The 17,500-nt window shown below is 34.2% G+C and overlaps 1 protein-coding gene across 1 annotated transcript; it reads left to right on the plus strand.

Annotated features, from left to right (window-relative positions):
• Positions 1–268: 268 nt before the first annotated feature.
• On the plus strand, positions 269–17,197 carry LOC102805565 (alkylglycerol monooxygenase-like). Its single transcript, XM_078007003.2, has 12 exons — positions 269–335; positions 1,147–1,289; positions 1,390–1,541; positions 1,809–1,912; positions 2,392–2,487; positions 3,559–3,625; positions 10,886–10,951; positions 12,496–12,575; positions 12,905–13,039; positions 13,658–13,771; positions 14,121–14,203; positions 16,866–17,197. The coding sequence occupies exons 1-12, from the start codon at positions 306–308 to the stop codon at positions 17,065–17,067; spliced, it is 1,272 nt and encodes a 423-aa protein (XP_077863129.2). The 5' UTR covers positions 269–305; the 3' UTR covers positions 17,068–17,197.
• Positions 17,198–17,500: the final 303 nt, after the last annotated feature.

Below are 17,500 nucleotides of genomic sequence, written 5' to 3' on the forward strand. Positions count from 1 at the left end.
ACAGCAACCATGTACTACTAACAGCAAGTACGTCTAATCACAGTCCCTCTGTGTGGTCTAATACATGTCCAAAGTCTAATAAAGAAACAATTTAACACTATCTATTATCTCTAATGACTCACCGCTGTATCAAATGCTTGTTCCGTTTTGCCTTACCCCCTTTTTAATCCGCTTTTAATTCTTCGTCCCCAAATCCCACGCTAACAACATTAACGATTTTGCATTTATTTCAGTAGATTCAGTAGAATACGTTAACCTGCGTCGTATGGATAGCTTGACGAGTACGCTTATCAGTTGGCGATGCTATGAACGCTTCTTCGACAGACAACACAATTGTGAGTTCATCAAATGTACCAGTTGCACATACAACTTGTTTTTTAGAAGTACCATAACATCATCTGTTGTAAAAAAAAGTTTAATAATTTCAAGGAGACCAGTGTCTCTTATGACAAAAAAATATTCTAAACATTGATAAGAACTTCATGAAAAACGTGTCTTTAAATAAATAAATCATCTGCAGTCTGTTACTAGACCAACATATACTGAAATCTACTTTGATGGTGGTTTATCAAATGTCTTTATCATACTGATGCCGCTTGCCCGAAACTTTAGTGTTAAAAATAATGCCACTACTTTTGAATCTTTGAGACGAAATGCGTTCTTAGCCATCCCCAGTTTGGACGAACATACACACTGAAAGATGAAAGCACTTTGCAGTATTTTAATGAATTATTAATCTACATTTGTTCCTTTTGGCTATGGGTGTTTTGTTGGTCATGCAATAAAGACGAGCAATGCATCAATAACACAAACTGAACTAATTTCTAAGCCTGCCCGAATCTGTCAATCAGTTTCTTGCCAACGGTTTTACGCAAAAAAAATGTAATGTACTATTTGTGACAGTCCACGACATGAAACTGCGTTATCGTTGACCATCCAAATAAACTGTGCTGTACGTGGTTAATTGTAGAAGTACGGCAAACGTTTTGTTATTGCTCATCTCAACTTAGTTTTCAAAGCCAAATGTTCACAGCCCATCACAGACACATGCCCTAGAAGAGTGTTCGCCCACCCTTGAGAGATTTAACAGCGTATCTGTCATTGAAATCATCACAATAATTATTGAGTCACTTTTGATGTATTCAGGTTGGTCCACTATGTCTCCTGGCTATATTGTTAGAGATGACTGTCGGATATATGCAAGGTCAAGACAAGCTGTACAGAATAAATGACACTCTCTCCTCGCTTGGTGCTGCATTTCTCATGACAATAACAAACTACCTTTTGAAGTGAGTATTCAACACATGCAAAATCGCATTTGATGGTTGCTTTAATAAATTGATTTTTCAGACCAGAATTCTTATTATATAAATATATGCACCTTTACAGATTTCTGACATTAACGACGGAATTTGGAATATATCAATGGGTGTATGAACACTTGGCAATTTTACATTTGCCTGTGAACTTACTCTGGACATGGTTGTTTGCTTTTGTGTGCATTGATTTGGGATACTATTGGTGTCATAGACTATTTCACGGTATGAATATATTTAAACAATTAGAATTTAATATATGTAATTGATCAAATAGTAAAACACAGCCGCAACAGTGATTTTCTTTATTGCAATAGAGATTTTTTTCGGGTATTTGAAACGGGCGTGTATTTTAGTGCAGCAGGAAGAGGGATTTACTGTAGTTCAACAGAAACATTAATTTCAGTAAACTTGAATAGATTGTTTATGTAGTTAATATCTGCGAGTACATGCTAACTGCCGTTTTACTTCATATTTCATTTGTCCCTACAGAAGTTAATATATTATGGGCAACTCACCAAGTGCATCATAGTTCAGAAGATATGAATTTCAGTGTATCACTTCGACAAGGTGTTTTGCATATACAATTGGCATGGGTAGGTCGTAACAATTCAATATAATAATAAGAAATATTTTACTTTGATCGAATAAGTAAACTTTGCTAACTACGAGCTAAAATTTTAGTGATATACTATTGTAATGTAATTAAATATGTGTAAGTACATCACTACTAATTACATGACAACATTATTATGCAAGTTGTCCTCAGATCCTCAGATACACTATTATCGCATTTGATTATGTTTTGTGCGTACTACACATGTAGAAGATTCCAATATGGCTGTCACTGTGAAGTCGAGACTGATTTAATCATTCGAAGACAATATATGTTTCTCGTGTTGCCTACAAACACATGTATATGTATTAAGACAAATGTAATGAAGTACGATTATTAGTTGACTTTAGGATAGTATATTTGCATCACTAAGGCCATAATGCAATGGTTAGTGACTACTTGCTTGCGGGTCTAATTATTAACTGCTTGCTTCCAAATGTAAACTTTTTTTTATTGTAGATATTCTACATCCCATTCGCCCTCTTCATTCCACCGACAGTTGCATTAGTAACTATTCAATTTACCAATCTGTACCAATGCTGGATACATACAGAGGTGGGTTCAGTATTTCGTATGGCACTATAAATTAAATTAAATTATAAATAAATTTAAATATTATTTGTAGAATACACTTATTTTAAGAAACAATTATTTATTTGTAAGTATATAGTTTCGTAGTAAAATATCTAATATTTATAATGTTGTAATTTTCTTAATATATTTTTTGGCTTTACTGCCACAAACTTGTTTCTGTGCAACAAAAGAAATGTCTATAGTATCATAAAAAATCCTTATTCCTGTTGCAACAAAAAGAATTCCTATTGTACTATCAGATGGAAATTCTTCTCCTCTGGGGTACTCCACACATGTCAGGGGGAAATCTCGTCTGGCCTCTATATCTCGTCTGCTTGAGGTGCGGGATCGGGAAAGTCACTTAAACTCAAATAGACGCACACAACGGAATACGTCTTTAGTCTTTAGTCGGTCAGTCGAGTACTCTATAAGACACAGCGCCCTGGGGAAAAGTCCCCGAGACTATCGCAAGGCTGACCCAAGACTGCCTCTAGACTGCCCCAAGACTGTCTCTAGACTGCCCCAAGACTGCGTCTTTCGTGGTGTACTCGCCAATTACAAAGCAGTTAAAAGACTCTAAGGCGTGGCCTTCACACATACAGCCAATCACACTAAGTACTGGACACGTCATATCTTTTGATTAATCGTCCGCTATATTACTAACTGCGAATACCAACTGTCAGAAATAGTAGTCCGGATAGCGTCGGTTATATCGTAATTAGTTCCAAATCACTGAGTCGAGTTCCGTCCAAGACCTCGCATGAGCCTAAACGATGACAGACATAACACAGCCATTCACTCGTAATCAACTAAATAAGTCGATCAACAGATACGCGCAAACAAATTCATGACAGTACTACCAAAAGTTATTACTGAATAATTTCATGTCCAATTTATAAGTTAAATCATAATTCTCATCATTGAGAAATACATTCTTAATGGATATATCATTCAGAATCGTAATCACGCCAATGCTATACAAGCATTGAGGTATATATTGTGAATGTGAAATTTATATGAAAGTTATGTAAGTTTTTTTGTTTCTAAACACAGGTAATACGGACACTTGGACCTTTAGAATTTATCATATGTACTCCAAGTCATCACAGAGTTCATCATGGTAAGTTACTTGACACCATCATTATTGTGAACACATACATATTGTAATTCACGTCGTTAATATTATTCATAAACCAATATATTGTTGCAAATACAAACTTTTTAAAAAGCACTGATCCAGCTATTATGTGATTAGTACTCTCAAATATACTTTTTTGGGGTTTTCTTTCAAATGTCAAATGCATACTGTTTGCCACTGTTATGACATACTGTGTTTGCATATTATATGCATTGTAACAATATTTAGGGTTGTCATTACCAGTGAATTTACTGTCATTATAAAACACGCATATGAGATAAGTTACATCAGCAGTTTGACTCCTGTGTGTGATCCAGCTATTTTGGGAACGAATATAGGCTTTAATGAGGATTCGAGAGCGTTGAAACTGTTTGTGTGTGTTTCAATTTGGGGAGGGGGTCAAGGGTTGAAATTGTGACTGTTTCTTGTTGCAGACTCAGCAGGCTAAAATTTGTCTAAAATTTGTATATGCCACTTTTAATACAAACAACCCACAGTTGTATTTTATAAATACATTATGGAAAATCCCGCACAGACTATACAAGCTTTGTGTAATAGTTGTACTTTCTTTTGAGGATTAATATGTTGACGTAATGGCAATTGTATGCTGACCTACCCATTGAATGGATTGATATAAAAGTTCTGAACACGATTGTCTAGTAGATGCTCCTGATATTTCTTTATTATCTAACCATCTCTGATGGTTGTAAAGTGCGTAACCCATTAGATCCTTTCATAGGAACAGTTGTTTTATCAAAACAACAGTGATTTCCCGAGTTCCAAATCCATGTTAAGTTATAGATTACAGCTTCAGCAGCTGAAGACTCTTCCATGTTTATTATACAGTTTATCCCACACCCGTCCATTAAGTGGAATGTTCTTAGGTCATAATTTATCACGTGTCACTGAAACGCACATACTTTCTATTAATTGTAATAACACACTCCATCACACATTTGCAATAAATAAGGTATTTTAATTTAGCAAGCAGTATCATAAAATAACGATTATATGTTTATGATGAAAAAACGTTCATTGTGCTGTATTATATTATTCAACTAGGGGAACCATCTTCTCAAGATAAATTTAGATATTTGTTTATTTTTCTGTTGAAATCCATGATAAAACATGTTTTATTCTCATTAATCAGATTAATTTCTTTATAAATAACTGCTGAGTCATGGAACTAAAACACTATTTGTGTAACAGCTGTACCAAAATGATAATGACAGATATTGCCATTCTATTCACATACTGTTAAATATTAAATACGTCAGAAACAATTTACAATGTTTTTTTTTTGTTTTTAATAATATTTTAATAATATGAAATACTATACTTTGAACATTTTGCATGTATTTTCTATAAGCCATTAAATCCAGGTTTTGTTTTTTACACCTTGCACTGTATATGTAATATCTGTCTGCCAATAATGTAAAATTTAAGAGAATGGAAACATCTTCATCTGCAAGGATAACTTGTTTGGGATTAGGTGTATTTACCAATCCCATTTTCCTTCCCCACAGCATGTAAAAAACATCCCAGAATTCCCTAATAAAAATACAATCGTAAAATAGATGTAACAAAGTTTCATCCTGTTCTCCGCAAAAGCACTTTGAAGATTCAACAAGACATGGTTTGAATTTCGCCAATAATACATTTGTTGGCAGTATATTGTGTAAAATCTTAAACTAAAAAGTTCTCAATTTTGTGTCAATTGTTGTTATAAATGGTAGTGAATATAATGCTAACCAGCAATCTATTTGTGCATTCAATGTCAAGGTGAAATACAGTTCAGATCTTGGTGGTGTAAAATAAAATTCTACAAACCTTTTCGTAATATTTCTAGTGTTACAATCATTTAAATGAACATTTATATAACCTATTTGCACCTGTATAATTTCTTCAGTTATTTCAAAATTTTGTAATTTCTTTCTGTTTACATTAGTTTTCCATTCTTGTGGAATGACATTGATAATGCCAAACCAACATAACATTGAATTCTGTGGGATTCCATTCTGTAATAAGTCCTTCCATGTCCTTAATTCTGAAGGAGTTTTAAAAAGTTGTCCCACATATATTATTTCCCATTTCTACAAATTCTTTGAAAAATATTGATTTTCCTGCAAATAGGATTTTTTCATTATTCCATATTATCTGCTGTAATTCATTTGTTCTTGTTCAATTGACATTTTTTTTAAATTTTAGTCCATTCATTTAGCATTGATTCAAGGCTTCTCGACACCCTTATATTAATTTTTTCAAGGTTGAAATTACATCTCAAATAAAAGTGAATGCCTCCAACTTTTTCAAGCTGCTTGTTGAAAATTGTTTTCCAAGGATGACCTATATTTTTATCACACATCCTCCTTAACCAATTAATACGCTGAGCTGTATAAATGGCGTTAACATCTGGCATTGAAATTCCCCCTTTTTCAGTTCTACCAATTATTGTTTGTCCAGCTATTTTTTCTGGACCCTTCCATATAAATTTATAAATCATTTTGTTTATTTCTTTAATTTTATTAGCAGGGAGGTTTACCAAATTCATTACATATTGTATTCTAGATATGGCCAATGTTTTGATGATCTGTACCTTCCCCATAAGTGTTAAATCCCTGGATTTCCAAAATTGCAATATTTTCTTATTTTTTCTAGTGGTTCAGCCAGATTTAGTTCTCTTGCTTTTTTTTTATCATAGGATACAAAAATTCCAAAATTTTTTATTGGATCAGTTGGCCACTTTAATTTGAGTGGTCTTTCTTTGCACTCTTTATTTTTTCCTATACACAGGGCTTCACCTTTACTCATATTTATCGATAGACCTGAAATTTCTTTGAATTTTTCTTGTAATTCAAACATGTTTTGTGCTGATTCAATATCCCTGAAAAAACATGTCAAGTCATCAGCAAAAGATGCATTTTTTATCTCATCTTCCTCCCACCCAAATTCCATTAATGTTTTGTTGTGTTCTCAATTTCACCAGAAATATTTCCAATGCCAATATGAAAAGTATTGGTGAGATACAATCACCCTGTCTGACACCACGATGAAGTTGGAAGTAGCCTGTAGATATTCCCTTATTCATAACACAGCTGAAAATATTGTTATAAATAATTTTCACCCATTTAATAAATCCCTGGCCAAAATTAAAAGCTCTCAATGCCTTTAACAGGTACTGCCACTCAATACAGTCAAAGGCTTTTTCCAAGTCTACCGTTACCAACAGACCAGGCAATTCCATCTCCTATGTGTAGTCCATTACTCCTTCAATACACTTTATAACATCATCAATAAAGCGATTTTTGACAAATGCACTCTGTGTAACATGTATCAAATTGGGCAGAACTTCTTTTACTCTGTTTGCTAAACATTTTGTAACAATCTTGTAGTCAACGTTTAGGAGCGTCACTGGTCTCCAGTTACGTATATATCTTTTATCTTTCCCTCTTTTTTCAAGTAAGGAGATTACACCCTGTCGCTGAGACTGAGAGAATTTCCCCTTTTCAAAAGAAGTATTAAATGAGTCTAGCATATATATTTTCAATAGATCCCAAAACTGTTTATAAAATTCACTTGTTAGGCCATCATTTCCTGGTGTTTTGTTTGGGGGCATTGATTTTAAAGCATCAAGAGCTTCCTTTTCAGTTATTAGTCCTTCACATTATTCAGCCTGATGATTTTCAAGTTTTGGAACATAAGGATTATTTAAGATTAATTCTTCATTATCAACAAACCCTGTATTTTTATTTAGGCCACACCGACTTAATTTTATGGATGCCATCCGCGCGCGCATTAGTTTTCGCCTGTTCTCAAAAAAAAAAAAAAATCTCCGACGACGAGTGTCCACAGATCGGTTTTCTGCCCGGAACTTGCCGACTCATATTGTCGCAAAGCGCTGGCTTGTCGTAAAACTCGTTTTGAACTACCTCAAAACGTGCAAATTTTGTCGTAAATGATCTTCTGCACATGCGTCTTGCGTTGCCGAGAATTTCAACATGGCAACCACGCCACCAAAACACGTGCTTAGACTATCTTAAATGTCACTTTAAAAGCTGTAGTTTGAATGTCAAAGAAGGTAATTTCCAGGTTGCTGTTAACAAACATATTGTTCATTTTTAATTCAATTTTTTGTTTCAATACAACACAGTAAGTTTTTCTTTATTATTGAGTTGATGTGTATGCCTTTGGCAAAGCTAACATCTGTCTTATTCTCTTGCCATTTCAAAATCAAAGGTGATGATACCTGTGACAGTAATACAGTACGAGATGTGTACATCGACATGTGCTTCCTACAAATAAAGACTTCTTGTTTTTTTTATACACTGTGTTCTGTGGTTCAATTCGTAATACCAGCATCGTAGTCCAATGGTTTTAGCAGCATTTTTTTGGCAGGATTTTTTTTTCGCCCTCTTGCATTAGTTTTGGGGTCTCCAGAGGATGTCATCCATAAAATTAAATGTAGCCTTAGTTTAGATGTGTACAAACCTTTATAAAACTCTTATTTCTTTTCTGATATTTTTTTGGCCAGTTATCTCTGTGCCATCTTCTAACCGAGCTTATTACGTGCAGAGAACATGAAACCCGTCCACGCGATACGCGCCACACAGCATGGCCAGAATGCGGCAAAGGCCTTAATAAGCTCGGTTATTAAGCATCCTTTTTTGGGGATGCCCGGTGGCCGAGGGGAAGACGTGTAGTGGCGTGAAGCTAGGCGATTAGGTGCCGTACGCGAGCGCCGGTTCGAGTCACGCACGCAGTACGTATTTACTATAATTAGACATAGTCTTTACCTTGCCGTTTATTCGGTGTTATTTGCTTACCAGGTTGTGATCTCCTCCCCATATAATTTTAGTATCTGAATCTGTTACATATTCCGTTAGATGTGTTACTATTTGTTTTATAAGGTTACATGACTACCTTTCTCGTTAGGGCCGTATGCATTCACCAAGATAAAGTTTTTCTGTTATATGTTTACATCTATAATCATAAAACGTCACAAGGGATCCTTACAAATGTTGTTGTGTGATAATCTATATTTTTAAATATGATTAACACGCCTTTACTATTACTAGTTCCATGTGCAAAGATCAATTGTCCCTTGAGTTGGGTTTCCAAGTATATTGCTGTTGATTCTAAACTATGTGTCTCTTGTAGCATTATAACTTTCGATTTACTTTCAGAAATCCATTTGAACACCCTTTTTCTTTTTTTGTAATAACCGAGGCCACGAACATTTAAGCTCACAATTTTAACTTTTGGAACCATATACAATAAATGTGTTTAAGTTTGTATCTTAATCCCATTTTCATTAAGAACTTTCCCCATTTAAAAGTTTTAAATACACAAAGAACGAACAATAACAACAACAACTCTTGCCTAAGCCCATGTTTGCCTACAACTATGTGCCTAACACAAACAATATTGTCATTACTCCCCTTCTCACACATTCAGTAAATGTTTTCTATTTAAACATCTGCTCACTGTTTTAAAAGTTCTCTCACTGTTCCCTTTTAATTCTCTTTGTATCTCTGTCCATTAATGTAGGCTGTGCCATTACTGAATCTTACTTTCTCACCTGTTTCATAGGCTTTCTTCATCACTGGACGCATCGTTTTCTTTTTCTTGAAATCTGCTTCACATAGATCTTCTTTAACATATTTGCCACTGCCTCTTAAATTTTCTCTTGTTTATCAATATCTGTCTTCTTACGGGTCTGCGTATAATTTTTACAATGATATATCTTGGTGGACGGTTTTCGGCGCGTAGTCCTATTCTGTGTGCATTTTCTACTACTCCAGGCTCAACGTCAAATTTGTCGCCTATAAGATGTTGTATTATTTTCATCGGGTCTTCTCCTTCTTCCTCCTGAATGCCACCGAATCTCAGATTGTAACTATGTGAATACCTCTGCTGTCTTATAGTTTCACCTTTTAATTCCTTTATCTCCATCTTGGCCGCTTCTAGTTCAGCGCTGACCCTTTCGATTTCAATTTCTGTCGGTAATCTAGGTTGTTTACGGTCTCCGCCATATCTGTTATCTTCTGTTCGGCGACTGTTTGACGCTTTTCTACTTCATTTAGTTTCATCTGAATCTTTTGGAACCTTTTCGTAGTGTTTATCTATTTTCTTCATTAGTTCTTTCAATAGAGAATAAACCAATTTCAGGGAAACTTCTTCTCCTTCCAGTGACGCACTTTTTTCTTTACGCGGCAGGCTACCCGAGAAACCACCCAGTGACGAATTGGTACCATGTTTTGTCCCGTCTTCTTTATTGCCTTTATTTGCCGACTTCTTTTTGTCACTTTTAGGTTCCATGACGTCATCCGGTTCTCTAACTACTTATATTTCTGTATATCCCTTGTTTGTTGAAGTTTCGAGCACTAGCCTTGCCTACTGATCTGCATAACCTTTGACCTCCAACAATTTACAATGTTCCGTGTAGTCGTGTTTAGATAACAATTTTTTTACAGTGACCTTTCATTTCACACTTCAAGTTACAGAGATGAATAAAATAAAATGCATGGTTTAACAATAAGTAGGGCAATTCTGTTGTATTTTAACACATATTCACCAAATATTAAAATGCATGGTTTAACAATAAGTAGGGCAATTCTGTTGTATTTTAACACATATTCACCAAATATTAAAATGCATGGTTTAACAATAAGTAGGGCAATTCTGTTGTATTTTAACACATATTCACCAAATATTAAAATGCATGGTTTAACAACAAGTAGGGCAATTCTGTTGTATTTTAACACATATTTTAACACATATTCACCAAATATTAAAATGCATGGTTTAACAATAAGTAGGGCAATTCTGTTGTATTTTAACACATATTTTAACACATATTTTAACACATATTTTAACACATATTCACCAAATATTAAAATAACTTTATCAGCTGAGGACGACATTTAATAATTGCAGAGTGCGATTGATTCCCAACAGTTTAAGAGAGCATCTCTTTCCTTATTAATTGCCCGGATAGAAGCTGATTAACATTACAATGAGAAGCACGCACACTATATTGCACCAACGCTTGTGAGATTCCTTTTCTTTGAAGCCAACATGTTTAATGTTTGATTGGAGCGTATCGTTTGGTGGGAGTTCCCGATGATGTTTGACTAAACGTTAATACCAATGAACAATGGCTTTGTTGAACAATGCACAAATTTGATAAGAATTTCCATTCTTCCTTTATTTTTTTATGCTATTTTTCACTTTCAATTTTAGGAAGAAATCCTTATTGCATTGACAAGAATTATGGAGGAACACTGATTATTTGGGACAAGATATTTGGTAATGTAACATTTACAAGCATAGGAATGAATGAATGAAATGTATTTCACCAGAAACAGTGTATACATTGAGTAGTAAATTATAAATAAATAAATACTAGAATAATAATAGTAGTAATTACAATGATAGTAATATAGTATATACTGTTGTTACTGGTAGGGTCACAGAAATAGTTTATTCAAACTAGTCTAGTCTGTGACCAATGATCCAAGAAATATAATAAAGTAGTGATAAGCTAAGATTCACAAGGCATACTTAAAGCATGTAATGAGTACTATAATAGCAATAACAAATTTGGAGTCTGGAAAGTTTTAGTTTTAGTGTTGATTTAATGTGAGATTGATCTTGGGAGTAAAGTATTTGTTATATATATACTTGTAGGGAAATTATGGGGTAGTGTGTCTAGATATTTGTTACTACTATGGGCATATTGCTTCTTCTTTAAGTCAAAAACGAACAGACAGATGTGTAATATATAGAGCTTATGAATATTTAGAATACCAAGACATTTGAAGAGAGGGTTAGTATGAGAACAAAAGTCAGAAAATGAGATGAGGCGGACAATTTTCGTTTGTAAAAGCGTAATTGGATTTAATAGCGTTGAATAAGTATTCCTCCAAATCTCTATACAGTAAATTATGTGTGGTAATATCATCGAGTTATATAGCAAGAGAAGTATATATTTAGGAACATAGTGGCGAATTTGAGAAATGATGCCAACTTTGGGGGCAATTATTTTCCTGACTTTGTCAATGTGGGATTTCCAGTTGATATGACGATCAATTGACATTCCCAAGTATTTAGTTGATAGAATCCCCTCAATTGGAGATCCCTGGATAAACAGACTTCCCTCGGTGTTAACAACTCGTTGATAGAATCCCCTCAATTGGAGACCCCTGGATAAACAGACTGCTCTCGGTGTTAACAACTCGTTGTGCTGTTTTAATAATCATATAATTTGTTTTCTGTACATTTATTGTGAGTTTGTTAGCACTGCACCATTCGCAGACTCCTTGAAAGTCATTGCTGATATCGGAAAGATTGATGTGGCTGTCTTTGATGAATTTAAATAGATTTGCATCATCTGCGATGATGTAAAATAGTTTTGTAAATATTTTATTACTAGTATATCAGTTATATGCTATATTCATTTATTAACAACTTTACAAATTGAGACAATAAAATACACTATAATCTGGTTTGCTCTAAAAGTTATGTCTTAATTGCTATAAGAGTTATGATTTAAAAAATATAACATATAGTTATAGAGAATATAACATATAGTTCCCATATCATCAAAATCGAGACGTTCTATGATGACCTAGTAATGACCCCTGTTGTATTTTGTATGTGATTGTTTACGTTCACACATCGGTGTAAATCATTTGATGTTGATGTGCTATTATGTGTTCAGTGATCATTACCTGTTTACTCTCATCGATACAGCTGTATTAGTTAAATGTCTTTCCCCTGCGTATGAATTCTATATGGAGTCATATACATGAACATATAATGTATTAATTTATATTCATGGTACTTTACAGGTACATTTGCAGAAGAGAAAGAGCAACCAGTGTATGGTATAACGACGCTAGTCAACTCTTGGAATCCTATATATATACAGGTAATTCGCAGATAACAGAATGTGACTTAAACGTACATAATTGAATGGTAACTGTTTGTGTTATTCAATGTTTTTGCATTACTAAATATTTGTTAGATTGTGGTTAATTAGAAAATGTGTGATGGTCATTGAATATCACGTGTGTGTGTATAATATGTAAACACTAGAGTTTCCAAATTACTTAAAAGAAACATATTATAATATCAATAAAAAATGTTTTTCGAAATCAAATTTAAAATGATATCAGGTTACCCAGTATGACCAGCACGGTATAGGTAGTATGTATGAGTACAGATGAGTTCTATAATTATTTCTATTTTTCGGTTAAGTTTGTTCACTTCAGACTGATGTACACTAAGTTTTGCAATCTCTCTGGATGGTATGATAAATTATCCGTTATATGGAAGGGACCCGGATGGTATCCGGGTAAACGACGATGCGGTATATGGGAGGACTATCGAGAGGTGGGTGTTTAGACAATGCTCAGCTCAGCTTACAAATTGGTATACTGAGATTACCAATAACAGGTCACGTGCATCATATAAAATATATCAAAAATAATAAAATGTACATTAAATATGCAAATAGGAAATCCAGCATACCACTTCGAATAGTAGAAATTTAAAATAGCTTATTTCTCAGTTGTTTATATTAGGTTTTATATCAACAAAACAACGCGCTACAAAGTTATTTTCTAATATAAATCCGATGTAGGCATAGGTTCAAATTTATTTATTTATTTATTTTCAAAAATGCACTTATTTTTACTGTCCTAGTTTGTATTTATTTATTTATATAAGACTATGCTTTATTGGCCGTTAATACGTGTTTTTTTATTAGGCGTCCGAGGTGAAATATAAAATAACAATAAGTAAAAACGACATTAAGTAAATTCAAGAAAATAATCACAACTAAACAGACGCGACAATACAAAAATTATGGAAATTATTAAAAATGAAACATATACCTACATCGGATTTTAATCAGACTGTGTTATGGAATTGTTTATGTTATTCTTATCTAGTTCAATCTCGCCTAAAATTTATTAACTTAATAAATTATTATTTTTTTTATAATTGTAGATATCATATCCAGTGTACAAATATAATATGAGACATTCGTTATTGGCTGATATCTATGCTGTTGTACATTATATGCTCATTTATTTGGCTGTAGAAACCATTTATAGTGAAAATGTGAGTGGTACAATCATGCTGTACTTAATTGATTCCGAGATAACGGAATGACCGTGTGGTGCTAATCATCACTTTACACGCACAACAAATTTATTTAAAAATATACTTCTACTGGGAGCACCCCGGGGTGCTAGCTGCTCCGATACATCAACTTTTTTGTTCAAAAATTAACTTTGAGAGTACCCATTGGACGACAGCAGCCCTGACATATCACCTTTTTCGTTCAAAAAACAAAACGCTACACAATTGTTTTTACTGGTCCAACAGTTGTCATACTATATTATACTAAGTTACAAATTAATACATTACAAAAACTTTATATTTATATAGTTTACCATTCATATTCCAGGGTTTATCACACCGTGAGGTAATGTGTGTATTATGCTATATCGTTCTCTCCGTTATCAGTATTGGCGCAATATTTGAGAAAAGGTCAGTGCTGAAATGATTATATACTATATCATGTATCATATGTCATGACATGTCATGCCATGCCACATCGTGTCGTGTTGTATCGTGACATATAAGCAGACTTGGTTACAACTCGAATGAAGTCACACTGTGGCTATATGCACTTCAGATCTTTCATAGAGGACTACTTTGAAGTTCAGGATTACGCAGTCTGCTAAATTTGGTGCCACTGTGAGCTAAACCGAGTTACCGAACGCTACGATTCACGTTTGGAGCTCGTGACAATTTCACTAGATTAACATAATGCATCCCGTGCTTAATTTGTCAAAACATTTGACTCTGCAGTTTTACTAAATGTGTTCAGTAGCTATTGCTTATTTCATGACTGCCAAAATTTCCGAATAATGTAGTGTGGCTAGTTCAAAAATCAATATGACACCAACTTATTGAGGAGTTGATATACAAATTCGCATAACTTTTTTGTTAAAAACAACCAGTTCTAAAGTGGTTCCCAGTCAAAAAATATATCTCTGTTCTGCTCTCTGATTGGTGGGACTGTGTGGCAATCCAATCACTTATAAGTAGCTTCTCGTTGACTCGTATTTTGCTCTACGAGTGACTGTAATAAGGTAAAAATAATCAAATAATGACGTTGAAAGAAAGCAAAATGTTCAAATAAAGCTATTTCCAGACATTGGCAATGATACTGTGGAAGGTAGTAGGAACCACTGTGATTGTGCTTTATTGAGTATACGATTTTGAAAATTGCAAATTGTGCAAGATAAGTGTTGACTTTGTGAACGACCATAATAGCAAGGTGACTCTGCATTTACTGCACAAATTTACTAAATGTTCGTGCGCGTCGCACAATCTTTTCGCAATCTGTCAAACAACTTGTCAAGTCAAAACATCTACGCGCCAAAGTGAAAAGGTTGACGCGCGAAAAATAAAAGTCAACCCGCCAACCGTCTCCACTCTGAACCACGCCCACAGAATAAATAAGTTTATCTGCGTTGCTTCTCAAGACATTTGACCGTCAAATGCCAGAAATATGGCTAATACCGTTACTGTCGTCAGTGAATATTGAAGAGACGGTCAAAAACATCAGAAGAGGTAAAAAATATGATTATATTGTGTGGCAGTGATCCGATCACTTGTCATTTTTCTTCTTTTCGTGAAATAGCAGAAAGGTTTCGTTTCACCGACAAGGGGATCCGCAAGCAAAGGCAGCAGAGGATATTACCACAACTCGAAGATGGCGAGTTGATCGAAACATTGACAAGATTTCTTTATCGGCTTTGTTTCTTCCAATTGATGACAGTACCAGTGACGTACTTCTCGTGACAAGAACTAGAGTGATGGGAGACTGGGTATACATTTTTTAAGTTGGCGCATAGGGAGCCCAGGTTACGAACCAGTTGAGCAAGGCTAACCGAGTCGTGACCTCGATGTGGTTCGTAACCAGTTTTGTGATTGGTTGTTGCCAAATGCTTACAGGCCACGCCTCCAAACTTTGCCGTGCGTTCGGGCAAACCGTTAGGAATTCGTAAATGGAGTCAATTTGTGTAGTTTTCTTGATTTATTCTGCAGATATCGGTAAAATGTAGGCAAGGTTTTGGCGAAATTTGAAGGAGCAACTAATATTCTTCAACCTGGTATTTTTTTTAGATTTTATTTTTCGGAACGAGTCACCTCCGTCAGTTCCCATTTTGTATGACTTCTCGTCAGTGGGCGTGGTTTAAAGAAAATACGGTTGGTAGGTTAACTTTTTATTTTTCGCTCGTTAACCTTTTCACTTTGGCGCGTAGATGTTTTGACTTGACAAGTTGTTTGACAGCTAGCAAAAAGATTGTGTGAATCGCACCGTCGGTGGCGTCTTTTTTATGACGTTTTGAACACTTAGTCAATTTGAGCAGTAGCATTTCTGCAAGTTGAATGCATTAAAATAATGTTGATGACATCACGTATATGCGCACCTTGTATTAAAAAATGCTGCAATTATTCGATTTATGATTCACCTATTCATTTAATCTTGATTCTCTTTTTTTTTGAGTTAGCTATACGCTATGTGTGTTTTATTCTAACATTCATGTATTGTAATATGCTTACATCATTAATAATACTCCATATTTGGTGATCTTGATGCCCTACATTATAATATATCACTTGATATACTAATCGTCTACAAATATGGGTCTAGTCAAATTATCTCATACTTGTCTAAATACAATGCTCAATAAAACTTGTCAGTAACTTCAGAAAGTACCGAGTACATTAAATCTTTGACTATTATAATAGAAGTACAAACCATCCATTCACCACACCTGTAACTTGTTTATGACTCGTACATTGATTAGTTTAATCATATAATCTTCGAAGACGATACAGGCATTTTATTCATGTATTTTGTCAACTGAACATATATATTTCAATAAAGTTGTTACCATAATACGGTAGTCCGACTGCATATCACGCACGCAGTGATACGTCTACGTATTTAATAATGCATTATTACAGAACGTATTTAGAAAACTGAGTAAAAAAGGTTAAAAAATTGCATAATCATCCAATATGGTAGCAGTCTCTGTTATGCTACCAAATAGTTATTATTTATTAGATGTACCCATGATTTATATGATGCACCCATGATTTATATGATGCATCTATGATTTTATTTATCCAGCTCGTACGCTCCATCGTTAGAATGTTTCCGGTGTATATTATATCTATCTTGCGATGCTTTGAAGTCAACATCGGTCCCTGTATTAGGAATTGGACAGATGTTAACCAACCCATGGATTATACGTGTTATATTTACTATATCTTCTATCATATGGGGTTTACAAGGAATTAAGGAATTATGTCGGCGGAAAACCAAGAATTAAAGTGGACTGATATTATTAACGTTTCATATATGGCATTTTTACGTGCATATTATTCTCTTTGTTTTACACTTTTATACCATTGGAATTATAAACATTATAAAACAGGGATAAACATGAATTCATCACGATAGTGTATGCTGCAAATAAAATGCTTCTCATTCTTAACAGTGATCGTGTGGTCATTTTTTATTTTATGTGATATCATGACAATCACGTAATTTGAATTGATAACGTTTTCATGATTTTATTGTAAACTTATTGTGACATATAATAATCATTTGGTCAACGTGTTGTTTTATCTGGGAATTTCCACTTGGTATATATGAAACCTCAGAACTACAATTATGTCTTCACTCTGTATATACGGCTGCCCTGTGTAGTACAGGGAAAGTCGAACAATACAAAACAAATGATCTACAACGATTGACAAATC

This window comes from Saccoglossus kowalevskii, chromosome 21 (assembly GCF_978046115.1).
Source record: "Saccoglossus kowalevskii chromosome 21, keSacKowa6.1, whole genome shotgun sequence".
NCBI classification, from domain to species: domain Eukaryota; kingdom Metazoa; phylum Hemichordata; class Enteropneusta; family Harrimaniidae; genus Saccoglossus; species Saccoglossus kowalevskii.

Coding starts and splice junctions, on each gene's coding strand:
- LOC102805565 (XM_078007003.2), top strand. CDS start 306: ATGAACGCTTCTTCGACAGACAACACAATT. Junction 1,290..1,389: donor ATAACAAACTACCTTTTGAA/GTGAGTATTCAA, acceptor GCACCTTTACAG/ATTTCTGACATTAACGACGG. Junction 13,772..14,120: donor AAACCATTTATAGTGAAAAT/GTGAGTGGTACA, acceptor TTCATATTCCAG/GGTTTATCACACCGTGAGGT.